This window comes from Branchiostoma belcheri, unplaced genomic scaffold, assembly GCF_001625305.1.
Source record: "Branchiostoma belcheri isolate BF01 breed outbred unplaced genomic scaffold, Haploidv18h27 scaffold7, whole genome shotgun sequence".
Lineage (NCBI taxonomy): Eukaryota > Metazoa > Chordata > Leptocardii > Amphioxiformes > Branchiostomatidae > Branchiostoma > Branchiostoma belcheri.
The window spans coordinates 2,550,756-2,577,850 of NW_017804353.1; the positions used below are offsets into that span (position 1 = coordinate 2,550,756).

Here is a 27,095-nt window from a genome sequence, read left to right on the forward strand (position 1 = left end):
CAAATCCCCCGGCATGTCATCTCTCTCTATATGGCCAAATTCTACTCTTTCTAGCCTGGTAGAGGCTAGACTTATCTCGTGGTCCGCCTTCCCTGCTAGCTTGGCAGCCAGACCATCTACTCTTTCGTCCGCTTCTGAAACCTGTTAGAGGCTACTACCGTATACCTCCGGGCCATGATAGCATCATTATCATGATTGCCTGACAAGCCGATGAATTAATTTCTGTAGCGGGGGTTTGAGCCCAGCGGACCGGAACGATGCGGCACGTGTCCGGGGTGGTTAAACCGCCATCATCCCGGCACCGAGGCCCAGCGCTCACGTGTGCGGGACAGACACACAGATGTCGCTCTGTAAGGCACAGATGTCACACTACTGCATGATGACAATGTTTAACCGTGAGACATGAGAAAACTAAACAAAACAAAGCTGAGACAAAGACAGGGTAAAGCTGGAAGCAATGTTAACATTTGTTTAAGTGTGTGCTATTTTAAACACTGAGAGTGAGAGTGACATTTCAATGATGCAGAGGTCTTTCGTGGATCTACAAGGTCGTCTATAGATGATCTTTCAAAGATCATGAAGGTTTGAAATGATTTTTTACATCTGATTATTTGGTGGCTCAATGGTTTCCAAGTGTTTGATTTTCCTTGCATGTTTCGTATAACCGGTAAACCGCCGTCAGGCTCGACACCAGTCTTGTACAGTAAGTACTGGGCTGTAAGGTTTGAACCACTCACACTGGGAAGGACCCCTTCTCTTCTCGATAAGTGCAGTGGGTTCTTAAACGTGCTCGAGGTGTGGCTCTCCCCAAACACGGACCGCTGGCTTAGGTGCATCCAAGAGGATGTCCCTAACTGAAGCTAGGTACTCATTTTCATTTTCATAAATCTGAAGTGTCTTTCCCAAGGACACATTGACAACAATTCAAACACAGAACCTTCAGAATGCAACTCTACGACCCTAAGCACAAGGCAACCTTGCTACCAGTGCAAATGGCCCCCATGGGACCTTACGGACCACAGTAAACCTGTTGATGTCCGTTGCTACAGGTGGTGTGTGTAAATAAATAATGAGGAGCCAAATAAAACATTGGTCTCCAAACAATGGGACACAGATCAAGAACTTAGACATAGAAACACTGCCAATTGCCTAGTCTCCATCCGACTCTTTTGCAGGGTGAATAAATAGTAGAAATCAGCCTAAAAAAATGTAGCTGACCAGTTTGCAACTGGACTCTCTTCGGCCGGCCAACTCCCCTGGTCAGCTACATTCTTTTTAGGCTGATTTCTACTATTTATTCAGCCTGCAAAGGAGTCTGATGGAGACTAGGCAATTATGGTATAGAAGCAAGTGATGCAAACTGGAGTTCTTGGATGACTTTTTTGAAACACACTCTGATGTGAAAGAAACAATCACTCTTCTGAACTGTGGATTTTACAGCAATGTGCTTTTACAATTATGTACTATGATATATCATGCGATTTTATGCACCACTCACATGCTAGTAAACTCAGTTACCTCTTCATCTGGAGTGATTTATTAACCATTGTCATCACTGAACATTGGTACCTGTACAACAAAATTGGAGCAAGAATTATTTTCTTCTCTTGCAAATGTTAATCATAATGATAGATAACTTTTAATTGGTACAAAAGAGCAAGATTTTTTTCCTTTCTTTCTTTTTCTCTTCTTCTCTTCTGGAAGCAGGTAACAATCGATGTATGGATGGGTACCATGAATTCATGTGGTGAAGAAGAAAATCAAAATATCTGTTTGGAGATTTCTATAATTTAGAGCTAGTTTTTTGAGTAGAATTAAAAAAAAAAATAAAACTTTATAAGAACTCGAGCATCTCTGTTTCCATCTCATTGTCGCTGTCCTGTGCGACTTGCTGGTCAGGATCCACCTCTGAGTCTGACATGTCATCATCATGATCTTCATCTTCCTCCTCCTCCTCTCTCACATCAGGACCAGTTCCTGATCTCCCTCCTTGCGACTTCTTATCTGGAGGAACAAAGTATGATGAGGGAGGATGAGGCTTTGTTAAAAACTTGCTACAGGTCCAATGAATTATGGACTCTTTGATTTGATAGAATCAATTGGCCAAATAGGCTGCTGGAAAGAGCAGAAATTGACCAAATAGGCAGATAACATGCCGGGGGAGTTGGTCCACTAAAGGAGGACAGTTTTGGGAGGGGGAACTCCCCTGGCATGTTACCTGCTTCTGGAGCCTGGTAGAGGCTTGTACAAACACTCTTTTGTATATTTCTACTTTCAAAGATGGTAAAATGAGAAATTAATATAGAAACAATGATCTTGATGCAAACTCAAACTTTGTGCCTAGAAAGCACTAGCTGCTGTCCTTTATTGTACACATCAATAACAAACAAACAAACAAACAAACCTCTCTTTATGATTGTTGACATTTTGGAGACCTCAGCAGAGATGATATCCCGCAGCTTGGCGTGCGTGTTGGGCAGACACCAGCCGTCCTTCTCCGTACAGTCTGTCTCCCCGCCGTCGTTCTCGTGTATTATCGCCTGCAGACGGGGGTCGTGGAGGTCACACAGCTGGTAGAACATCTGCCGGTATGCGGGTAACATCCCGGGGCGGAATATGTATGTCGCCTCCTGAAATATCCATAAATTCAACAGTTAAGATCTGACCATGATACTGACCATGATACTAGTTTGGTCGCAACACTATGGCCATAGATATGACCATAGGTAACTAATAATCGTTTACATGTATATTTGTTCAATTGTTTGATTGGTAGAACATCAGCTGATATGTCGGTAACATCCCGGGTCGGAATATATAGTCGCCTCCTGAAGAAAAAGTCATATTTTGAAAAGTTTTAAACAGTTCACTAAAGATTTGATGTGCTGGGATTTTGCATGACAGTGCAATAACTGTGTTGCATGATGTGTAAGTACTACAATGTAGGTAAAGATAAAACAGAAGGAGAGGGATGGTCTCTGCTTTCCAATACCATGCCCTAGACACAGTGGATTAACAACCCACTACCCCCACAGCCTCAAAAAGTCTCCTTTATCTATTTCCTTAAAGAAAGCAATCTTTGGCAGTTAGGAAGCAAAATCAGGAGGCCATGTTACCTTCTCAATGTCCTCTTTAGTTTTAGCATCTTGTGCCTCCCCCTCTCCACTCGATCCTGCACCAGAACTGTCTTTGATCTGAACAACCTGAAAATCAACATCACTGTGTACATCAGTTTGCAAACAACTAAAGAGGTTATAAGTAAGTATCACGAAGGCTACCGCCTAACCCTTATTGAAAAGAAAAAAAAAATTTGCACCACTGGATAGTACAGATGTATTATATCTACATATGTAGAGGTTTAATTTGTTGTATGAGGGAATGGCACCTTTTCTTTTTGCATAAAGGAGGTATTGTGTTTAAATTAGACTTCAAAAGAATTGTGTGGCACAGAAGTACATTGGAAATCTATATAAGCAGTGTATGTAGTGACCAGCAAAAACTACTGGTATGAAAAAAACATGGCTGAAATCTGCCTGTGAACCTAACCTGTGGCAGCGGCTTGTGCATCATAGTGGGCAGTGTGTAGTTAAAACAGCTCCGTTTGGCTTTCACAGCCAACTGTTCTGCATCAGGTCCTACAGGGAACAGGTTATAATGTCAGGGACTATTGACAGGGCTTCAAATTCAATTTTGAGAATAGGTGCACGATTGCATGTAACCTAAAAATCTTGGGTGGCCAACATGAAATAATTTGTGTTGGCAAAGCCAACTTTCAGACATTGTTGCTTCTCTTCAGAGCTTGAATCTTAGATTTCAAAGTTTGTAACTACTTATACAACAAACTTTTACAAAGTTTTACTACTTTTCGGACACTAAAAAGTCAAGAATATGCTGTATACTTTTCTGACACTCAAATGTCAAGAATATGCTGTATAAAGCATATAATAATATCTTTACATAACTATTCCCTACACAAATATCGTGAATAGTTGAAATAAAATGCCTACTCTGTCTGATCCTGAAGTCCAGTAGTTGGTACTGCTTGGCGGTTGGGTCCTTGCGCGGGTCGTAGCCGAACTTGACCCAGAGTGACCTCCAGGGTCCGGTGGCGACGTAGTACGCACAGATCGGCAGGAGGAACTTCAGACGCAGCAGCGGGATGTTGGTCCGAACCTGCAGCGCGTTCCGCGACCAGATCCAGCGCTCCTGGAACAACTGGACACGGGATAAATACAAGGATAAATGCACTGTTATAGTAAGAGAACTGTTAGATACATTTTGTACTATGCTAGAGCCCAATTAAGGTCGTCTAATACAATGTATAGTGTTAAAAAATAGATTACAGTCCAATAGAAAACCCAAAATACAGACCTTTTATTTGATTCCTGATGCAACATCTAATTTACATCTATGTGAATAGCACCAAATGTGTATGTAGCATACTGCTAAGTTTCAAAAGTCATTTAATCCACTTAAGATGCCTTAACGAATCATGAATGTTATCTACATGTATAAATTTGATGAATTTTAGTACCTTGTACATCTTAAATGCCAAAAGTATTGGTACCTTTTTTATCTCTGCCAGTTCACTATGAAGATTGTATCTATCCACATGGTCAACAGCGGCATCTAGTGGTTTGGTTGGGACCTGCAGCTCCTCGAAGTTGAAGAAGATCGCGTTGTGAGGCCTGCGTGCCCGGGCTACCCCGATCAGGTTACTGGACGAGAGGGCCTTCATGGGGTTTTTGTAACTGTGGAAAGACATGGGGATGAGAGGGTCTTCATGGGGGTTTTGTAGCTATAAAAAGACAGGAAGATAAGAGGGACTTCTGGGGATTTTTGTTGCTGTGAAACATGAGGAATTTCTTTACTAGTACACAGATGGACACATGGAAACACACATCACACACACACGGACACATACACACACACACACAAACACACACACACACATAAACATACACACACACACACACACACACACACTCATGTAGACATTGACACAATAAAAGCAATGGTATTACAAACTACAACAACAAAACAACACTAACTTGTGAGCAGGGTCCTTCCTGTAGTGATAATTCTGTGGTGTGTCGATCCTGGAGAAGGTAGCCGGGGGGAGAAACAGGGGAACATCCTTCTGATAGAACCCCTGTTCCTCCAGACCCTCTAACAGAAGCTGGTCGTACAACTGGACTGTCCTGCCGTCTGGAGTCCTGTGCAGGGGGAGGTACTGGAAATCTGCCATGGCTGGGGGGAGAAATATTACGGGGTTAGTAAAATAACACAATTATGATACTTAGGCAATGTATGGTAGCCTTTGACATAAATGTTCTTTAGTTTTTTTTTTGTTAGTTAGTATCCCTGTTTAGATTATACTGCTGTCGGTTTCCCTGTCCCAGGGGTGGGCAGCAGTCAGCTGTTCTGGACACCACGCCTCCAGCTATCTCTGTCCTGTGGGTCTGCACTCCAACCAAGTTTCTGGCCCGGTTTGTTATTTCATTGTATTCCATCAGGTTTGAACTGCATCAGACAGGCTTCCATAGAAAAATGAAGTAAACTTAAACACAACAGACCTTGGAACCTGTATGTAGTATCCACTATCCCCAGCACTTCTGTGTTGTATGTCACTCTCTCCTCCTGTGAGCTGGATGTAGAAGGGGCTGGAGTTTCCATGGTTCCAGTGGAGGAACTGGCTGGGACATCTTCGGACCCTACAGGGAAACACAATGTTATAGTCACCTGAGTATTGAACTTGTGAGCATACTTAATAGCAATCTCAATAGCAATACTATTGAGAGCAATTCTGCTACATTGTACGAGATTACAAGTATGGGATCAACACATTTCTTTGTACAAGTACATTTCTTGTAAGGATTCCAGCTCCTTTGGAGCAAAACTGAATACACACACATACACACACACACATACACACACACCGTGCTCTTGATTTGAAGGCTCATGCATGCAATGACCCTGACCTTGACCCTTTACCTTTAGTCCTGTCCTTCCTGATCCCTGACCCTTTACTTTAGCCCTGTCCTTCCTGACCCTCCTGTGCACCCTGACCCCTGACCCTTTACCTTTAGCCCTGTCCTTCCTGACCCTCCTGGTCCTGCGTACCCTGACCAGCAGACTGGATGTAGGGAACCTGTCCCCGTACACGGGACGGCAGTACGGGTCACCCGGACGGAACCGCAGGTCAAGCCGCCGGCTAGAGTCTGACACAGCCTGGGGGGGGACAGAAATATACAGGAATCAGAAAGGACCAAAAAGAACTCTTTTGTATGTATGTATGTATATGTGTATGTGTAAAATACGTAACGTTATATAGATTTATTTGATCTTTATATGATGTAAACTGTATCTTTACTCTTGTATTTCGTTTGTCTGACCATGACCTCAATGAAAAGCGGCTGGCCTACAGGCTGATTTGAGCTGCACAATGGTTAAAACGTGTACATCAAGCTTCTGACAGCTGTTTGGCCAATATACTTTTACATAAAACCACATTCCTACCTACCTACATGTAACCAACCCCCCCAAAAAAACACATATCGATCCGCACTGGAAAAGAAACTTCACTTGATACTTGTCTCTTCAGGATAGAAGGCTTCTCGTCAGCCTGTTGTGTCCTGGTCCTCACTCATACTGCGTACTTTCGTCTCTCCCAGTGGTTATCTAACTTGGTTTTAAACTAATTTACGGTTTCTGGTAGAGAGTTCCAGTTTTTAACAGTTCTGATCATGATATACTGATACTGCACGTTACCTTGGAGACGTTTTCCTCTCCCCCGAGTGTCTCTAACATCTTCTCGACGTTTTTGACCCTCCCTGGGTACTCCACACAGGTCAGGCTTTTCGTGTTGATGGGGATCGACATGGTCGTTAGGTATACACACTTAAAATGTACAGACTAGAGGTGTGTTTATACGTGCTGCACAGATGTTCGGAAACTTCGCGCCATTTTGGACGACCTTTTGTGACCTCTTCGGATGAACCATACAAAAAGGGGGCGCAAAGAATAAAACAATATCATAAAGATAGCAAACTGACTGTTCTAAATTATAAAACAGAGAAATATGTCCAGGTAACAACTTATATATTTTGTATCAAATACCTGATTTTTCCTGCAAGACCGTGAATACTAGTATTATAGAAAAACAGTACTGGACAAGAACTCCCCTTTGATTGAAGTGTACTCACCCAATGACCATTGACCTGCAAGCATGGCGGAAGAAGAGACTTTCAAGAACTTTCTCCAAGCAATGGAGGAAGAAAATGGTCTGTAGTAGATTATATACTTCGTTATGTTCGCTTTTCTTTTGTGAAGATGTAGTTATGTCTTTGGGCTTACTAAATATACTTCTTTTTACACTTTCCAGCGATATCTAAGAAGCAGACAAGCGGCGAAAGGCAAGCTGAGCAAAAATCTCAACAACAAAAGGAGCAAAGGTACTTAGGGAAGAAAAGAAGTAAAATAAAATTATACTATAGATTAATAAGGAGAAAAAGAAAGAACCCAATGTACACATTATATTGCAATGCGTTACTTTATTTTATTTTATTTTATTTGACTTATTTTTCTACAGAGTAGAGTAGAGTCAAGGACATTATACACAGACAGAGTGTATAATGTCCTTGGTAGAGTAGAGTTCTTCATTTCTACATAATCTATAAATGTTTCCTTTATCACTATCAGCAAAGCCGAGCTGGAAGCCGCCATAAGAAAGCGGGTAGACTGTGAGGAGAAGGCCTTCAGGATAGTGGAGAGACTCCTGGACAATCCTGTAGACATGGACTTCTTTGTCAATTGTGTAAGTTGGGGTCCCCTTTGAAATCTAATCTTAAGTTAGCAAGTTGATCAGTAAAGTATATAAGAATAAAGTTTCAATTTAAGTTTCAAAGTAATTAAGATTACACACACACACACACACACACACACACACACAGAGAGAGAGAGAGAGAGAGAGACAGACAGACAGACAGACACAAAAATGTACAGTATAATCTCTTAACATTATCATATTAACAAAAAAAAAGCAGTATTGTCAACTGTACAAATTTTGCTTCTTCTAACATTAGAGACATACACAATACACTTCAATGCTGTATATGATGATTAACTGTGAACTGATATCTCCTGACCAGGCCCAGTACATAGAGCCCAGCCACTATACAGATGTGATGGTGGAACGTGCCATTATCGGCCAGTGTGGGTACCCTGTCTGTAACAACAAACTACCCAAGGTCTGTACATGTACATGGAGTTTGTACCTTTTTTTCATTGTGAACAACCTTTCAGTAATGGTGTAAATAGTGTAGGAGTACCAAATATCTAAATAGACAATTGTGGATTTTTTCCTGATAAAAATGGTATGAAATTATGATATGAAAAGTCTCCTTATACTCATAATGTGATTGTATGTTTTAAACAGGACAAGCCCAAGCAGCAGTACCACATCGACACCAAACACAACAAAGTCTATGACATCACAGAGAGAAAGGTAAGAAGTTTTGTTCCACATCTTCTGTTTAACACAAATGTTCTTACCTTCACACACATGAACCCGAAAATTGTCAGCATTCAGGATCTATAAGTTGTCCTAATCCACCATTTGGAAGGAGTCGTTTTATTGTTTAATTATTAGAATATTTGTTCTATGTTGCAGAACTTCTGCAGTAACTGGTGCTACAAGGCCTCCCAGTATTACAAGAACCAACTCTTCACATCTCCTGTCTGGGCAAGGGAAAAGGAACGGTAAGCAGTCTTTACTTACCTTCTGCTCCTTTACTTCTTTGGTACCCAAAATCTTAACTAAAATTTTCGCTGTATTTTAAATTTTGGGGGAATTTCAGAAAATCAGACTATACGGAAATGAGATGCTCAACATCTGTGAGATGCTAACGACCAGATGATGATGATGATGACAGTAATGAAGTAGAAAAAAAGAACAACAATATTCCACTGTTCTTCTGCAGACCTGCAGCTGTTAGGCTGCTTCAGAGGGAGAGGTCAGTCGAGGTCAACTACGAGTCATGTTCCAGTCAAGGTCATCATCAAGGTACCACAACTGATAAACAGAAGGACTCAACTGAAGAAAAACAGCAAACTACCCTGGAAAAGGATCCTCAACAGGAGCATACAGCAAAAGAAACAGACCAAGAAAAGGAAATTTCTGGTGAAGGTGCAGAAGTGGAGTTTGCGAAACTGTCACTCTTAGACACTGCATTAGAACAGGATGGCAGTGTTGATAGTGAGACAATTGAAAAGATGCCATCAGGTGGAGATAGTGCAAAAGGGGACATGTTGTTGAATGTTGAAAAGAAAATGAATGAATCACAAATTGGGAGTAAAAGACATGAGGAGCAAATTCAGACACAGACAACAAGTGCACAAGAAGACTTTGAGGTTGGTAAAGTGCCTTCAGGAGAGGGGAGAGAAGTAGAGCTACAGACAGCCCCAGGGCCAGTAGTACCCACCAGACATGGAGCATCTGCACATGTGTCAGTGGCACAGGCTGTCTTCAGGTAAGAATGCAATGTACCGATTGTAATGTTTGTAATGTTTTCACTTATTACTGTTAAACATGTTGAAACATCATCTCATTGTGGCACCGCATTGTAAGATTTTATTTGTGTTGATTTCTGCATACATGTACATGTATGTGCAACAGTTTTTCCTATGCCACCCAAATGTTTTGAAAGTTAGTAGAAAAATAACTGAAAAGTCTAAATGCCCTGACATTATCATTTTATTCCCACAGATCTTTAATGGAGTGGAGAACAGAGGGTACCTTCAGGTTTTTGTACGGTGACAACGTCGAGGTCAACTTGGACCTTCCTGAAGTCTTGAGGTTCGCAACTCAGGAGGATTTAAGGGCTGCTGCTGGGGTAACACAGCAATGCCATGGCAACAATCACCATAGCAACAGTCACCATGGTGACAAAAACCATGGCAACAAGGGCACACCTCAACAGATGACTGATAAGACAGCTGTCACAGCTGAAAAGCCCAGGAAAGTTAGGTTTGAAGAGGATCAGAAAGACTTCTCCCAGCCGCTGTCTATATGTATTCCCGAGGACCCCTGTCAGAATCAGGAGGAAGTGCAGCTAGGATCCCTGCAGGGAAAAGACCCAAAGGGATCACAAGGTGGGCCTGATACAAAATCTCTTGATTTGTGTAGGCTTTAGCTTGGTTTTCATCCATCTTTTTACAGCATTTTGAGCGCTGTTGAAGTTATATTTCTTCTTTGTTTGCTAGCACACAAACAGGGAAGAAAAGACACTGAGAACAGACCCTATACAGGCAATACTTGCTATACATGTATTTCTTTAATACCTCTCTGCCTACCACTAACCACTGTACACTTTGACCTTTATCTACTCCAGAAGACCATGTGTACCAGGGAGGCCCTGACCTTGACCCTGGTGACCTGACCCGTGCGACCCGACCCCTGCCTGACCTTGTGACCCTGCGGCGTGATGCGGAACTGTTCCACATGAGGGTGCAGGAGTTCTACAGAGGAGGGACACAGATGCCGGTCACTCAGGACCAGGAGTTAGAGGTCAAGGAGAAGAAGGTGGAAGACGATGTGAGTCTTTAAGTTTAAGTTGCTGGGTTTCCAAATTCTTTTGGAGGAGATATTGGAAATTTTTATCTTCATTGTCATGTTCTTCAGTTAATTTTATGTCAGCTGAAGATGTATATTTCCTTTGATGTTGTGGTGTCAAAATTAACATGTTTTGGTTGACATTTGACTTTGAACTTAACTAGTTTCATTTCCAATCGCCTTTTAGAATTCATGAAGTGACCAGTGATGTATGCTTATACTTGTTCATTACAAGTTCTGTACAGCACTTGCATTAAAGAACATCTTGTTATCAATGTTGGAATAGAAATCTGTTTCACTCATACAGGATTGTCCAGTCATGAATGTGTTTTTCAACAATGTTGAGATGTATAACATCTTTGATTTTTTGTAACACACAGGACCGTCCAGTCATCCTGCCACCAGTGGACTCCCAGGCCCAGAGAGCTCTGCAACACAAGATCCTATTGGACAGGCTGAATAGGGTGTAAGTACAGTTTATACTCAACACAGTATTAGCTGCTATCAAACAATACAACTGGTATGAAAGTTTATCTGGCAAATTATATTATTTCTAGAACTATCGCAGAGTGGAACTCACTGTCACCAAGGGGCATTATCATTAAATAGCTTTAAACCATGTTTAGAGTTAGATGTACAAGGGTTAGGTGTAACAAGTCATTTGGTGTAATGTAGCCAGCTGCCGCCACACCGTGTGCCTGCGAAGCTGGTGTGTTATATGCTGAAGGGTGGTTATACTGGCAATATAGATATAGATGGAACAATTTAACAGTTCTCCAACTAAAAAAAAAGCTGGACCCATTTTGACCGAATGGCATTTCGGATAGTACTGATATCTCTAATGTGCCCATGTCCCCCCAGTTTCCCCTCAGTGTTGGCCCCCCTTCGTCTAGGTGTGAGAGACTTTTCTACTGAACTCAACCTGCTGGTCAAGACATTCAGGTGGGCTGATTCTTTAAGTGTTTATTACATTTTGCTTAAATGTTTCATCTTTATAGATATGCATCACAACTCTTAGGAGCTTTTAAGCCTTGTATGACATGAAACTGTACCTGTCTGCCTTGTCCTCTGCAGGTTGACCAGTGACAACATCATCTTCAGACCTGCTGAGTTGAAGCTTCTGGCTGTAGTGCTGATTCACATGTAAGTCTCAATATTTCTCATTCATGTGACTTTTTCTCATTCATAACAGTATCCGGATCACAGAATAAGGGCGTCCTTCAATTTTCAGCTGTGTTGTTGCTGGAAAGGCTGCCCCACATGTAACTGCCAGTCAATGCATGGTTGGGTCTGTAACAGCCTTCTTTAAAAATCCAATGGCATAAAAATTGTGCAAGGCATTTTATGAATGTGATTCTGCCAAACATATAACCTTGACCATATTTCTCCCCCCAGCCTGGCCACTAAGGTCCCAGTGATAATGCAAAGCCTGTACTGTCCTGAGACTGCCCAGTTCCTGACATCCCTGCTCCAGCCATGGAGGCTGGACCTACAGGACCTGGACGCTCTGGTGTCTGTCATGAGACTAGGCTGAATGAGCTGTGTCGGATGGTAGAATTGCTAGGGCTAGCAGACACAAGAATGAGAGGTCTTGGGTTCGATTCCTGGCATTGCTCGCTAGTCCTTAGAAAATGCACTTCACATGACTTTACTGGAAGCATGTCTGAGGGACTACCTTTAACTTACATGTAGATCTACATACATGTATACAGCTTATATACAGGTACATCTAAAGCTAAAAATTATGGCCATATCTTCAAATTGAGTCAAGATACAGAGATTGCAGTTGTATATACACCATGGCTTTAATGAAATACAGAAAAATAATGAAATACTGATATCTTATTGCTCCATCATTGTGTCTCATTACATTTTTATTCAAAGTTTAACATAGGTTCACCAAGATAGGGACATTTCACTAACACTACTCGCAAAATGCAGGTAAAAAAGATATTTCCTATTAATACATAATATAGGTATAGCACCAATGACACCATGTTATGTTTTATTCTTTGGGAATGTTTGCGACTGTTTGCTGGAATCCAAACTTCCAAATCAGCTGTTCTTGCCGAGAAATGTCCAAGCAATGCCCAGGACAGAAACACCGATACTGGTCCTGAAATCACAAGTGGGAAAATTTGTTAGAAAGTTTCTACTTTCCAGCACAAATATTACATCAAATGTCCATTGTCACTAAGTACAATGTACAAAAAGAAAAAGAGAAAAATAAAGATATATTTTGTCTCACCATAACAAAGCCTGCACAGTTCTGGAGTGTTTCCACATGTTATAGTAGGTCACATGAATGAGTTTGTGGCTGCGGTAGGCTCGGAGGATGTCCTTAGCACTGTAGGAAACATAAGGAAAAATTTACTATTTTGTTTCAAATCCAACTATGGTGACTGTCATAGACAAATTCTTTCTAAAAGTAACATCATTTTGGCCCTGATGACATAGAAACGTTGATCAGGTACCTATTAGTGACTGGTTGTGTTCAAAAGAACCCTGTATTCAAGGAAAATCAGTAATCAAAATTGGCATCTAACTGATGAATAGTGTTTTCAGCACCAAGGACATAACCAGTATTTGTATTTCTAGTCACTTTATTTTCTGTGCTGTCAGCTTAAATTGATTTTCTAATCTTTAACTGAATCATACTACTAGATCACATAAACTGTTAGTGATTATTAGGTTAACAACTGCAGTACTAGTATGAAATCTAATACCCATAGTTGTACATGTAATTTAACACCAACCAGTAAAAGCTGTGTGCTGCCACCAGGAAGTGGTTTGCATCCAGAGGTTGGATGTCGACAGAGCCGTACGCCGAGAACTGTTCTGCAATCTGGGCACAGGGTAGAAATAGAGGTATAATACACACTTCAGGTGTAGAAAATAACACAGTTCAAGTGAACAATTTAGACAGGATCTTCTTAACAATGAAGGATTTAATGTACTAGGAAAACTTCACCTAAACAGATGAGGTGACAAACATCCATAATCCATAGGTTCTAAACTCTCCTTTGCCAGTAGAGTGTGCAAGTAAAATTCAATAAAACTTGTCTGGTGCAGGTATGCAGATAAAAGTACCTGTGCAGAGTTGATAGTCCTTGCAGCCCTGCTCTGTGTCAGTGTGACATACAGCCACTGTGGTCGTCTGGATACTGGGTCTTCTCCTGACAGACACTGGGAAAGAGTAGAAAAGTCATTCCTGGCTTCGTAGTTCTAGTGCAATATACATGTTTTCCAAAGTGACCACCTTTACATGAGGACCACCTGGCCAACCAAAAAGTAGTCACTAAGATGTTTTCTTAACCATCAACACAAGTATTAAGAATCCTGTCAATAGTGACCACCTGTCCACATACATGTAGACCAGACTTTGATCAGTTGAGTGCTCTTTTGGGGCAATTTTGACTGCATTTTGCTAATATGTTTGTTAAGTACATGTATAGTTCCTACTAATAGTTCCAGTATCTGGGTTAATACTATGTTTCTCTTTACCGGTAAATGTATAAATTATAACTCTTACTATATGGTCGATGCTTGCCCGTATGACGTTGACTTTATCCTGAAACCTCCTCAGAACCTCCAGATACCTCCTGAACCTAGGGGGAACCGGCTGCTGCTTACTGGGGGAGCAAGTAAGGAAAACAGAGCATTGGTCAACATCCTCTTGTTAGTACCAGTAGTAGGTGTGGTTCAGGCAAAGGTTACATTGTACACTATAAAGAGAGAAAGAAGAGATGGGATCTTACCTGATCCCTTGCATAGTAATTAGGTGGGCCATCCGAATGAAAACTGACAAGCAGGAAAAAAAAGTAATAATGATGAATACTGATATTTGATAAAGAACAATATTCCTCAATTGAGCATAGGAGTATTTTTGTAAAGAACAAGAAAAATCTGATTCAGCTTTAAGTAAATACTGAGTCCAACAAAGCTATGACATTACAGCAAACCTACGGTTACAGTTACTGATTCGGATTAGCACATCAGATTCTATGGTTTACAGATTGACATAACTCACCATATCCTGCCATATATGAGTCATAGCCTGCTTCATGGGGATGGCTCTCATTTACTGTATGGGAAATAATCATTTTCATAAACTAACCTTCTCCCTGCTACTTAAGTCCATAACTACTACAAATTTGGTGCCAAAAAGCTATCCTAGCATAGTGAAGGTTAACAGTCATACTTTCCCACAATTTAGTGTACTATCTGCACTGTGGTAGGTTACATTCATTTTACAGTTACTAATTCCGAGTAAAGTATGAAATAAAGGTGTCTCTACTTACTATATCTGTCACATTCTGCTGCAGGGACTATTGCCGGGGAGTGGAGCACCATGAACTTGCCCTTGTGGCTATGGTAGATAGAGAGAAAATACAAAATATATTACTATAGCCAAAAAAAAAGAACAATGATACTGCTGTAATTTTCTATTCAAGATTATTGAAAACCAATGATAACAGTGAGACTAGAGGCTGAGCATCAACAGGCAATTAGCTATCAATCAATTACAGTGAAAAGGAAACCTTTAGAAATAGTTCTACCTGCTGAGAGCATCATAGAGATCCTGTAGGACTGAAGACTGCAGAACACCAAACTCAGCTAGAGGCTAGGGGGGGGGGGGTAGACAGGAGTAGATAATAAGCAAGGAAGATATTGCAGTCTTTACACAGAGAACAATACTAATGAAAAGCATCACGTTTAATTTGAGACAAAATTGGAATACTATAGATTTAGTATACTACTAGCATGATTGTAAGAACAAGATGCTTCCAGAAGCAAGGCATGAAAGAAAAAAAATATATATTAGTCAGTTACCTTCTTGAGCTCAGCTGCGATGTGTTTGGTGTCATATATACAGGGGAACAGCTGGTGGAGGTCTCTCTTGAACTGGGCATATTTCTCTGGGGGAAGACAACAATTCATTATGGCAAATTTTCAGGAAAATACTCGAATGTCTCCAATAACATGATTAAAAATGGAATGAAAACAATAAACGGAATGCTTTACTTTTGACAGCCTAATGTAATTTTCACATTTGCTTTTAAATTACATGTGTACAAATGTAGCTTGTAACAACATTGATTATTTTTACGTGAATGTTCTTCTGAGTACCAAGGACAGGCTACTCAGTTATATATAATGTTTTCTAAATCAGAGAGATACAACAATAGGATTACTACCTGGCAGTGGTTTGTAGTACATGTACATGTATATAGATTGCTGTACCTGGCAGTGGTTTGTACATCTTGCCATACAGCAGCATGAGGTCCATCAGCATGTTGTGTCCTACTACTGGCTTCCTGGCCTGGGTCAGGGTTCTCAACACATGGGTGAATCCCAACATGTACTCCAGAGCTCTGGGGGGAAAGCATTATAATTTTAATATAATAACTTAAAATGTATTTCTTCACATTCAATTTGACATTCTCATATGATTCATACATGAGCTGGCAGCTACATTAAGTTTGAAAAGTCACTACTGGTGACCAGGTTTGGTATGGGTTCAATCCCCGGGACCAGGAGTGTCTTAAGTTTCTACTCTCCTAATTCTTAAAACTGGCACATCCAGACATCACTCAACAACTTGAGTGCCACTTGGGGTGACCTTGGTGATCACACAAAGGCCCTTAGATATTGTGAACAATCATTAGCAAAACTATTATTAGCTCATGGGGAACCCCCCTTCCCAGAAGCCCCCACACAGTATAAAAGCTGCAGCCATACCCGCTGACTTTCTCTTCACCTGGTGCCAATGGCGAGAGCAGGTCGGTTGTTACTCTTACTTCCAGACTATAAACCAAAGTGACACCACTGTGACAGTGTTCTCTACTGTCTACTTAGCAGCGACGAGGTTAGCACGGCATTCACATGACTAAACAGGTGAATAGAGCTCTTCAGAACTCTTGTCCCAATGACAGTATTGCAGGATATACATTTTGTAAACGTGACATTACTAAGGTTGGTCTATGGATGGAAATAGGTGAAAATTGTGTTTTGTTGAAAAAGATATTTTGGTTGAAGGGATCATTATAACTGTTGACTTCTCAGTTAATGGTTAATGTTGGTAAGTCAATAGAAACTGTCTGAGTTTCCACAAGACAGACACAACAGTTTTGTGCCTACATGTTTGATCCACAACATGCTCAGGGGATTCCCATGACTCATACTACCGTTAAGTGTCAACAACTGTTACACCCTGGAAAGCACAACAGTCTTGTGACAGAATGTGACAACATGTTAACGTTTGATCCAACATGGTCAGGGGATTCCCATGACTCATGCTACCTTAAGTGTCAACAAGTGTTACAGCCAGAAAATAGTTATATAACAGTTACAATAGCATCTAATGACCACAACATCTTATAAAAGAAATGTGGTAGATTGTACAGATAAAGCATACATTACATCAAAAACATCTCTGGCATTATAATTGTTTACTGGCTTTAAGTTGAACAAACATATGGGACATGGGACTTTCCATGGTCAGTGCCGTATTTGCCCAGTCACAAGTATGCAAATGAGTTACATAGTCACATGTATGCAAATACCCATATGCACAACAGGTTATCACACACACAATGTATTACTCATATAATTATTACCCTATGTAATATTACACTACCATAGTCACCAGAGTGATTGAGAGTGAACAGAGTGTTAGAGAATGGCCAGAGTGATAGAGAGTGAACAGAGTGATAAGGAACGGCCAGAGTGACAGAGAAAGGGACGAGGAAGACTTTGCCATCATTTTAACAGACTCATACAGCTTAGTGAGAAAACTCCAGAGTGCCAGAATTAAGAAGGAGTGGCTTCGACTTCTGATGGCTATAAAAGGCGTTCTTAACGTCGTCTATGTCCCTGGTCATGCGGGTATTTATTACAACGAGGTGGCAGACAAATTGGCCGGAATTGCTGTACCCTTTGGTGACATAAAGTTGACTGTGCCCGATGTTGTGGATATAATCCAGAAGAACTGTCTGTCAAGGCACAACGGTCCAACTACTTGGTCAATGATGAGACTTGAAGAGAAGGGAATCAAGAGAGGAGAGGGAGGACGAGTGTACCTTCGTGGGGATAGCAGAAGACTTATGACACAGCTTAAGATGGGAGTCATAACAATGAACGGTCTGAAGACATTATTGGACATGCTCGAGGGAGGAGGACCTAGGTGGTTGCCGGAGTCATTACTCCTTTGACGTTAGAAAGAAAGAAAGAAAGAAAGAAAGACAGAGAATGTTCAGAGTGAACCAGAGGTGCTTAGAATGGCCAGAGTGACAGAGAATGTTAAGAGTGAACCAGAGGTGCTTTGAATGGCCAGAGTGACAGAGAATGTTCAGAGAATAGCCCAGAAAGGCCAGAGGAGTGGAGAATGTTCAGAGTGAACCAGAATATTCAGAGTGATGGAGAATGTTCAGAGTGAGCCAGAATAGCAGAGAAAGGGCTGAGGAATGGAGAATGTCCTGGGTGTAGTAGGAGTAATACATTGTGTGTAATAACCTGTTGTGCATAATATTTACATACATGTGACTATGCAACTCATTTGCATACTTGTGACTGGGCAAATACAGCACTAACCCATGGGACTTTCCACTGTTGACTTGTCAGTTAATGATTAATGTTGGTAAGTCAATAGAAACTGTTTGAGTTTCCATATCAGACACAACTGTCTTGTGAATGTGTTTTTGATCCAACATGCTCAAGGGGGTTCCCATGACTCATGCTTAACCTTAAGTGTTTTCACAGTAAAACAATTATAGCAGTTACAACTGTTACAATCATCTAGTAACCACTACATCTTAGAAAGAAACTACTAGTATTATAATGGCACACATAGATAAAGCATTATTAAGAAAGCCATAAACATCTCTGGTATCATTGTTTATGATATCATATTAGCGGCTTGAAGTTAAAAAAACATGGGACTTTCCACTGTTGACTTGTCAGTTATTGATTAATGTAGATACGCACACGTAGATAAATCATTATTAAGCCATAAACATCTCTGGTATCAATGTTTATGATATCATATTAGTGGCTTGAAGTTCAAAGAACATGGGACTTTCCACTGTTGACTTGTCAGTTATTGATTAATGTTGCAATTGGTAAGTCAATAGAAACTGGATGTACAAATGTAGGTCAGATATAAAACAGTTTAGTGACTATGAGTCATGATTGTAAGTCCTACATTGTACATGGACAGACGGTCACAGGAAGTTGTGCCTTTTCTACAGTCTTTGCAGTTTTACCCATAAACATCTGAACATTTGGAAGTACATCAGTATGCTCAGCAAACTGCAGAAGTTGGAGCCCAACATTGAGGCAACAGGCAGCCCAAAGGTAGGTAGTGGGATGGAGCTTGGCAATGTGTTAAATGCAGTTTACATGAAAGAAGAAGTAAGAACACTTAGGCAAGGTAAAGGATTCTGAATGGTTTGCTGTACTATGATACTACTAAGTAGCCTAGCTGTACTATGATCATACTAGCTGTAGTGAAGACACCGGTACACACAATTAGGAAATGGATTAGAAATATGCAATCTTTTTCAAAGGAAACATAGATCCAGACTATTTACATGTAACCCTGACTGAACTTGCGTTATTATGAAATTGTTCAAAGTAAATTCTAAAAAACTTTGACGGTTCAAGGGTAGTCAGCTCAGATATTATACGACATTAGAGTAGGTGCAGATTGAATAAAATACAATGCCTCATTCCATTGAGCCTATGATACCATGAGTACAAGGGGCAAGGTTTGAACACAAGCCAATTGGCTAATGCTTCAAAAAATATTTCAAGACAGCAACAACATTTGCTTGCAGATGAACACCAAGACGGAAAAGAAAGGAGCATCTGACGGCACAAACACAGTCAAGGTTGTCCTCTCTAAGGAAGACATATCCAGGTGAGTGATGAAAAAATAAGTTAAATAAGTTAAAACTGATTAAAAAACAGCAACATGCCCCAATTCCTGTTACAATACAAGAGCCCATGTGTGGATTTTTGGCTATCATAAAAGCCCAAGTGCCCCATGACTTACATTATATGACCCCTCTCTAGTCAGTACAATGATGAACTGAAGAAAGGTGAGGAGGCTGTACAGAAGGGAGACCTGGACTCAGCAGAGAAGCACTTTGCAGCAGCACTCAGGCTTGTACATGTCAGAGGTATTTCAGTCAGAAACAACTTTATACATTAAAAATTTTGTGTGACTATATGTGATTATGGTGTGTAATAATTAGTGCAATTGCAAGTCACCCTCAGAGCAAATGTAGTTAAATATGTGTTGAATATGTGCAGTTACTTACCCTGTACTTTCTAGATCATATCATGATGACAAAATTATTGTATCTTCTTTTGTGTATCAATCTGTAGTTGTAATATGCATTGCAGAAGTCCTTTGTAGTGTGTCAATATTGTGCAAATTTGTTTTCCGCCAGATCCTATTGTTCTGCAGTATGAAAAAGAAGTGCTACCGCTGCACAAGTTGGGCGATGTCTACTGCAGGCGAGGTCAGCAGACAGGGGATGGAGGAGACTTTGTCAAGGCGGCAGCACTCTACCATGCAGCACTGGCCAGGTCAACGGTCCCTGACGAGTCCGTCAGAAATGCGATTAAAGAAACAGAAGAGCTGTTTCTTAAACATGCCTTAAAGATAGATAAGAAAGTCAATTGGCATGAAACAGATAATCACAAGACACAGCTGAAAGAAGTTCGGGAGCAAATGGAATCATCACTTGATGAGCTTGGTTTCCCAAATGATAATGATGTAACAGTCATGGTAGCATCAAAATTTTTAGAAATGATGTTGTTGACAGGAGTCCCTCCACAATTTACAAATGGACAACTTAAGGAAATTGCAAGAAGACAAATGCTTGAGCTTGAAGCCATTTGGGCTGACACAGTAAGGCAGGTGTTTGAGAAAATTGCTGAAGACAGGAAGACCTTTATAAAAGAGCTAGTAGATGAGTGTATCTCAGTGATGGGTCCCCCTCCCTGTAAGTATGCCCTGATAGGTTTGGGTTCACAGGCCACAGGACTGGTTACTCCATACTCAGACCTGGAGTTTGCCATCCTGGTAGAGAATGAAAGTGAACAATATAAGGGTTATTTGCGTAACCTCAGCCACTATCTAAATCTCAAGGTGGTCAACCTGGGAGAAACCATCCTCCCAGCATTGGGGATAAAAAGTCTGAATGATTTCTACTCAGACGACCCACTGAAGAACTGGTTCTATGACTCTGTTACACCACGCGGGTTTGCCTTTGATGGCTCCATGCCTAGAGCAAGCAAGACTCCACTGGGCAGGCAGGGCACTTCGACTGAACCACCAAGTGAACTCATCCGCACACCAACGAACATGGCTGGAATCTTACAAAAGGATGCCAAAGTGTACCTGAAGAAAGGATATCACCTTGCTACTGTCTTGAGGAATGTCTGTCTACTGGCAGGGGAACAGACTTTAGTTGATGAATATGTAGGGATTGTCAACGAAACACTGAAGGCTGATGATGGCACAATGGCTCAGCAACTAGCAAAGGAGATGATCCGAGAGAACTTCGGAAACTTGCAAGACCAACAACCAACTGCAACTCTGTTAGATGTAAAGAAAGAAATCTACAGGTTTCCTTCTCTTGCGGTAGACTGTTTGGCACTGAGTTCAAACATTGTTCCCTCTACCATTTGGCAGACGATTGAAGACATGGAAGCTGAAAGGGTTGTTAGTGCAGAAAACGCTCATCAACTGAAGGTTCTGGTCAGCATCTCAGCAGAACTCAGACTGAGGACCTACATCGCAAATGGTGGCCAGAAGGAAAACCTGTCAGCCTTGTCGGAAATGCCAGCATCACAGCAGAACAGTGATGAACAAAACAGCAGATTACAGAAGGTGTTCTACATTTCAGATATAAACCAGCTGCTGAGGTACTACTTCACAGCAATGCCTTTGAACCACTTCCTCTCAGACGACCCACTTTCCAAGAAGGGCCTGTTGAAAGAAGTAATACTATTTGATAACTCTGCAAGAATAAAAGGCGATATGTACTTCTCTTTGGGCTATGATGCAGCAGCTGTCAGATGCTATGAAAATGTATCAGGGGTGATAAGAGTCAGATACCTTTGGAATTTTGGGTCAGCATGGCAAAACTTGGGAAAGCAAAAAAAAGCACTTGACTGCTTCAAACAAGCCCTGAAAATGTCCCGGGAAATCCATGCACCAAGTACTGAACATCCTGAAATTGCAGTGTCGCTTCTCAGGCTAGGGTGGGCCTATTATAATATGGCAAAATATGGAGAAGCAATCAGTTACCTAAAGAAAGGACTGGCTATGTACAGGGAAGTTTATGGCCAGGACACAGCAAACTCCATCATCACTGAGGCACTCAGCCTTCTAGGGTTATCCTTTGACAGGATTGGTAACTACCAGGAAGCACTTGACCATTTGGAAGAAACATTGAAAGTGAACTTTAAAATTCATGGTGACCAGACAGCACATCGTGATATTGCCACAACACATCACAACATTGGTCTGGTTTGGATCAACAAGGGTGATTATAAGGAGGCCATTAGCAAGCTTGAACAGGGCCTGAGGATGAGGAACACTTTATTCGGTCAGAATACAGCCCATCCTGATATCGCTGCTTCCTTGTCTGTATTGGGTGCAGCCTGGCACGAGAAAGGGGATCCACGAAAGGCTATCAACTACAGAGAGTTAGCACTGAAAATGCACAGGGCAGTCTATGGTGAGACTGCAATACATCCCAAGATTGCACAAGAACTTGGCAGCCTTGCTGCATCATGGAATTATTTCAATCCAAAGCAGGCCGAGATCTATGGGCAGCAGGCACAGGGGATGAGAAAACTCTTGGGTGACGTACAGTTCCATGATGCCACTGCTGCTGCACTCAACAACCACGGGTCGTTTTATTGGGAGCAGGGTGAGAACAGCAAAGCCATTGCCTACTATGAAGAATCGCTGGAGACATTGAGAAAAGTCTTTGGCGAAAATACTCCACATCGATACATTGCACTTTCCCTCAATAACCTGGGGACAGCTTGGAAGAACCTGGGTGATGCCAGTAAAGCAATGAGTTCCTTTGAAGAAGCACTGCCAATGTTCAAAACCATATATAAAGACAATCCTGCCCATCCTGACATTGCAAACATTCTCAACAACATGGGGACAGTCTATAATGACTTTGGTAATCACCAAAAGGCACTGATCTATAATGAGGAATCAGTGGAGATGTACCAGAGTATCTTTCTGGGTGAGGCACATCCTAAGCTTGCTGATGCACTGAATAACACGGGATATACCTGGCAATGTTTGGGTGATTACAGTCAAGCAGTGAACTTCTACAAGCAGGCACTGGAGATGCAGAAATATGTCTATGGTGAAAACATGGCAAATCCCAGAATTGCCACCACCCTCAGCAACTTGGGAGAAGGCTATGCTGGCCTGAGAGATTACCAGAAAGCACTGGATTTCTATGAACAGTCACTGCAGATGTTCCAAACTATCTATGACTCAGATCCAAACATCGCCTTAACACTTGTAGAGATGGGGTTTGCCTGGCGTGGACGTGGTAATTACAAGAAAGTGGTTGAGCACTTTGAACAGGCATTGGTGTTTTTCCAAACTATTCATGGTACAGCACATCCCGACACTGCCCTCATGCTTAACTCCCTCGGAACAGCATGGCGTGGCTTAGGTGAGAACGGAAAGGCTATCAAATGCTTTGAAAAGTCCCTGCAGATGCAAAGAAATGTGTACGGCCCTAATGCACATGATTTTAGTATCGCTGACACACTTGGCTGCATAGCCGTGGCCTGGAATGCCTTGGGTCATAAGCGAAAAGCGAGACGGTACTTGAACCAGGCAAAGCAGATGAAAAACAGACTGGCACGTCAGTAGTCCCAAATGGCTACAGTTTCACCTTGAACTGAGACAGGACAGCTGCCCTGAATTTTGAGTTGTTAGTTTTTTTCACACCAATGAGAAATTTACAAAATAATTTTCACTGCTAGGTGATCCCTTGAACAGTCTTGTCATAACAGTCAACAGGAGCATATCAATAGCCACTTCTTCATCTTCATCTTTGCCGGGGCTCAAAGATGTTATGTGAGCCCCGGCTACACCCCCACATAGCCCCTGATGGGGCACTTTAGGGGGGGGAAGGCCTTGGTCTAAGGCGGGCAGGCCTCCAGCCTGGCCCGGAAGGACTCAACGGTGGGAGCCATAACTACCGGGCCAGGCAAGGCGTTCCATTGGGGGATTAGCAGCTGTGTGTAGGGATACTGGCCCATAGTTGATGTGGTGCACTGTATAGCTGCGCCACCTATCGTCATCTGCAGAACTGCAGTTTTAAAGATAAGATCAGATCAAATTAAGATTGAGATTTCTTGGCTGCATCTTTTGATTCACTTTACAATGTGAACATACATGTACAGCTCTAAGTACTGGCAAGCATCATAGATACGTTGTATATACCTGTATTTCACAAACATTTACCCTCACTCTTCACAAATGGTTTAGGCTCTCATGGCATGATACAGTGTAAATTGTGATCTCACAATATTAGATGCATTGCATTTATACCGCCAAGGTCCAACTACATGTAGTAGAAAAGTAGTGGTATGTTGAGTCTTCACCTACTTACTTTCTTTTTCCAAGTCACAAAGTCTGTGAGCTACATGTAGGCTACAGTGATCATGAACAATGCAGTCTTTAAAATATATTAATGTACAAACTGAATTTGTATATTTGATATAGATCTAGGAAACAAGGAGGGAGAAAATATCATTTTCCTGCTCAGTAATACCTGTCTGCCAAGTCATCCTTTTCTTCCTCCTCTTTCCTCTTCTCCTGGCTCACTTTTCTCACAATTATCTGAGAAATAAAACATTGGAACAAATGTATAATTACAATGTATATATATGTGAATAGAAACATACAATATAGTAGCATCAAGATTCGAAGAGAAATAACAGGTATTTTTATTTCACTGTATGAAATACCTGTGAGTCTGCTGTGTCATATGTCCAGACCTCTGGGAATCGTGTCCTTAGAGCACGATGGATCAGGAACCTAACAGGGCCTGCAGAAATGGGCAGTCTTATAATATGGTACATACAATTATAATCTAGACTTCTTATTTCTATTCAAAATATGGTATAATACTTCACAATATCTTGTGCATGTATGTAATTACTTGAACATGATTTATGTCTAGATGAAATACAGCACATCTAAATGTGTACCCAGCTATAGCACAGTGAAGTAGCTGTTTGGCCACCAACAGCCAAGTAAGTTGTACCTTTAGGTGCAGGGAGGTTTAACTCAGTCCCTGATCCATTACTGAGCCACTGGGACACTGTAGAGCAGCACAACTGGACCTGGTCCTGCTGATTACCACTGGAGTAAACAATGTACATGTCATAAAGGAAACAATAAACAATGATAGCTCATGGGATCTTCAGTATCTTTCTTGTGTTAACTTTTTGTAAAGTGTATCATAAATACGACAAATTCTGATCAAGTAAAAAAACATATTCTTTAAGGATAAATAGTGAAGCAAGGATAGATCAATGTATTGCATGACTTGGGGAGGTTAAAAAAATCCTGTACTTGACAGATCCTGACTCTGACAGAGTCTGAGAATATCTTCCTTAGTGGGTCAAGACATTCTTACCCAGAGGCAGGCCAACTGGTCTGGTCAAGGTGTTTCCTTAGGAGTTTCTCCTGTTCCTGATCCAGGTATGGAACACCTTCATATACAAACTGGGGAAATACAAAATCACAGCAAAATTTCACATATCGAGGCATTTGACTTTTCAATGTTGTTACAGATCCTAAACTTCTAAGCTACAATTCCCTGGTCATAGTGAAAGAGCAGTTAAAAAATCAGTCTGAAGTTTATATCAACCATACCTTGTTGAAATCAAAGTTGTGCTGGCAAAGAAACTCAAAACTGGATGCCTGGAATGACAAAAAATGACTACCCTTGATTCATTTTCATCATCATTAACAGTAATAAATAACAGAAATTATTTACCAATGGTCTTATATATAGCATTTCAAGATACGTTGTATATGATGTGTAAATACCGTATCTTAGAAAAAACGACTGAGATTTGAGAGACTGACCTGACAGCTGAACCGGACATCCAGGTTTGCAAAGGACTGTGGGAATAGGTGGAAGTTGTACGACCACACATCAAACCTGTTAGTCAATAGAAGGAACAAGTTATGAACAAATTTGGTTAAGAAAACTTCAAAGTACTTGAAACACCAAATTTTATTAAAAAAGCTTTTTTTAGAAGTAAATTGGTGACTAGATGCTGAAATAAATTTGTGTAAAAAAAATTAATAAAACTAAAGGAAGAAAGGAAGGAAGGAGAGTCACCTGTTGTACTTCATATCTTTCTTGAATACAGACACACCTGTAAGAGTTTAAAGGAGGGGCTTGATTTTAGAAAATCTCAACATTTATCAATATTATACTGATCATGTTCACTAGTTACTGATTACTGAAAAAAGTAAAGATTCCAAGAACAGCTAGACTGGAAAGAATAGGGAGTGAAAAATACATTTGTACAGGAAAGATGGCAGGAATCTGATTTCATCTCACCGACTTGACAGACGATAAAACTGCCGACTGTCTGTCTGAGTTTCCTGTACCTCTCCTGGGGAGTGTCAAACAGGCTGGAAAGGGGACATATAGTAGTTTACTGTTATTACACAAAAATGTGAGGCAGTATATACTTTCTTCAATATTTCAAATCCCATCTTAAAGGCATGAAAGTCACAAATGAGTAACGTTACAAGAGATAAATAAAATCTTTTCTCTTTTTTAGAAAGAAAGTGGTCGTACCTTGGTTGGCAGGCTTCTGATAGGCACAGTCCCGTGAACTCTGTGTCAATGGCTGTATCAGGGAATAATCAATTGACGAATCAATCAATCAATCAACCAATCAATCAATCAATCAATGAATCAATATGTATGTAACAAATATATCAGATGTATGTATTTGATTTGCTATGTTGCTGACTAGCTGTATTTACATAATATAACGTTATTATCCAAGGGTATAAGTTATTATTAAGAAGTTACATCAACAAGATTTTATAACTCCGTTCCATGGCCGAACTTTCTAAAAATTATCAACCTCCTTGCTAAATCCTTGCCTGATTATCCAGTATGTTTCTACATTATAATGTCTCTGCTAACTAACTTTACATCTACAAAGTATCAGTTACTCACCAACAAAGTCACAGTCCTGAATTCTGTCCCTGATTTCTGGTAAAAGCTGCAGAAATTCATCTCTTTTCACATCGCACATTTTCACAACTTCGAGCAAGCGCGCCTTTTTGTCACCTCTAACCTTTCACCTTTGAACTACAAGCGCCTTCTGTCACTTTCTAAACGTAAATCTGATTGGTCAGATTCTCAGCTTTCAACTAATCAGA

At 40.9% G+C, this 27,095-nt stretch overlaps 4 protein-coding genes across 6 annotated transcripts; 2 read left to right on the forward strand and 2 right to left on the reverse strand.

The window, feature by feature from the left end:
* Positions 1-1,509: 1,509 nt before the first annotated feature.
* Positions 1,510-6,976, reverse strand: LOC109484652 (general transcription factor 3C polypeptide 5-like). The gene is made up of 10 exons (XM_019787999.1): positions 6,772-6,976; positions 6,084-6,231; positions 5,577-5,714; positions 5,052-5,250; positions 4,568-4,751; positions 4,008-4,215; positions 3,547-3,635; positions 3,117-3,203; positions 2,405-2,630; positions 1,510-2,004 (listed from the first exon to the last, which is right to left on the reverse strand). Exons 1-10 carry the CDS (start codon positions 6,880-6,882, stop codon positions 1,835-1,837), a joined length of 1,560 nt encoding a protein of 519 aa, XP_019643558.1. The 5' UTR covers positions 6,883-6,976; the 3' UTR covers positions 1,510-1,834.
* Positions 6,977-7,228: 252 nt separating this feature from the next.
* LOC109484345 (putative RNA polymerase II subunit B1 CTD phosphatase RPAP2) lies at positions 7,229-12,444 on the forward strand. Its single transcript, XM_019787599.1, has 13 exons — positions 7,229-7,283; positions 7,385-7,454; positions 7,702-7,816; positions 8,151-8,249; positions 8,438-8,506; positions 8,672-8,760; positions 8,982-9,530; positions 9,767-10,152; positions 10,392-10,594; positions 10,993-11,078; positions 11,474-11,554; positions 11,687-11,755; positions 12,008-12,444. Exons 1-13 carry the CDS (start codon positions 7,229-7,231, stop codon positions 12,144-12,146), a joined length of 2,010 nt encoding a protein of 669 aa, XP_019643158.1. The 3' UTR covers positions 12,147-12,444.
* A 223-nt stretch (positions 12,445-12,667) lies between these two features.
* LOC109484346 (poly(A)-specific ribonuclease PARN-like domain-containing protein 1) lies at positions 12,668-27,020 on the reverse strand. The gene is made up of 21 exons (XM_019787600.1): positions 26,890-27,020; positions 26,500-26,551; positions 26,257-26,330; positions 26,032-26,068; positions 25,773-25,848; positions 25,557-25,604; positions 25,318-25,406; positions 24,943-25,040; positions 24,644-24,723; positions 24,448-24,515; positions 15,857-15,987; positions 15,446-15,531; positions 15,172-15,236; positions 14,914-14,981; positions 14,643-14,696; positions 14,371-14,413; positions 14,145-14,244; positions 13,703-13,798; positions 13,369-13,457; positions 12,861-12,959; positions 12,668-12,728 (listed from the first exon to the last, which is right to left on the reverse strand). Exons 1-21 carry the CDS (start codon positions 26,966-26,968, stop codon positions 12,668-12,670), a joined length of 1,593 nt encoding a protein of 530 aa, XP_019643159.1. The 5' UTR covers positions 26,969-27,020.
* On the forward strand, positions 16,390-23,540 carry LOC109484498. Of its 3 annotated transcripts, none has more exons than XM_019787780.1 (5): positions 16,390-16,510; positions 18,862-18,967; positions 19,450-19,532; positions 19,688-19,794; positions 20,068-23,540. In XM_019787780.1, the coding sequence occupies exons 2-5, from the start codon at positions 18,911-18,913 to the stop codon at positions 23,538-23,540; spliced, it is 3,720 nt and encodes a 1,239-aa protein (XP_019643339.1). In that variant the 5' UTR covers positions 16,390-16,510; positions 18,862-18,910. The 3 variants fall into 3 exon arrangements, with proteins under 3 accessions (XP_019643339.1, XP_019643341.1, XP_019643340.1); XM_019787782.1 differs by lacking the exon at positions 16,390-16,510 and adding an exon at positions 18,196-18,251; XM_019787781.1 differs by lacking the exon at positions 16,390-16,510 and having other exon boundaries at positions 18,808-18,967.
* Positions 27,021-27,095: the final 75 nt, after the last annotated feature.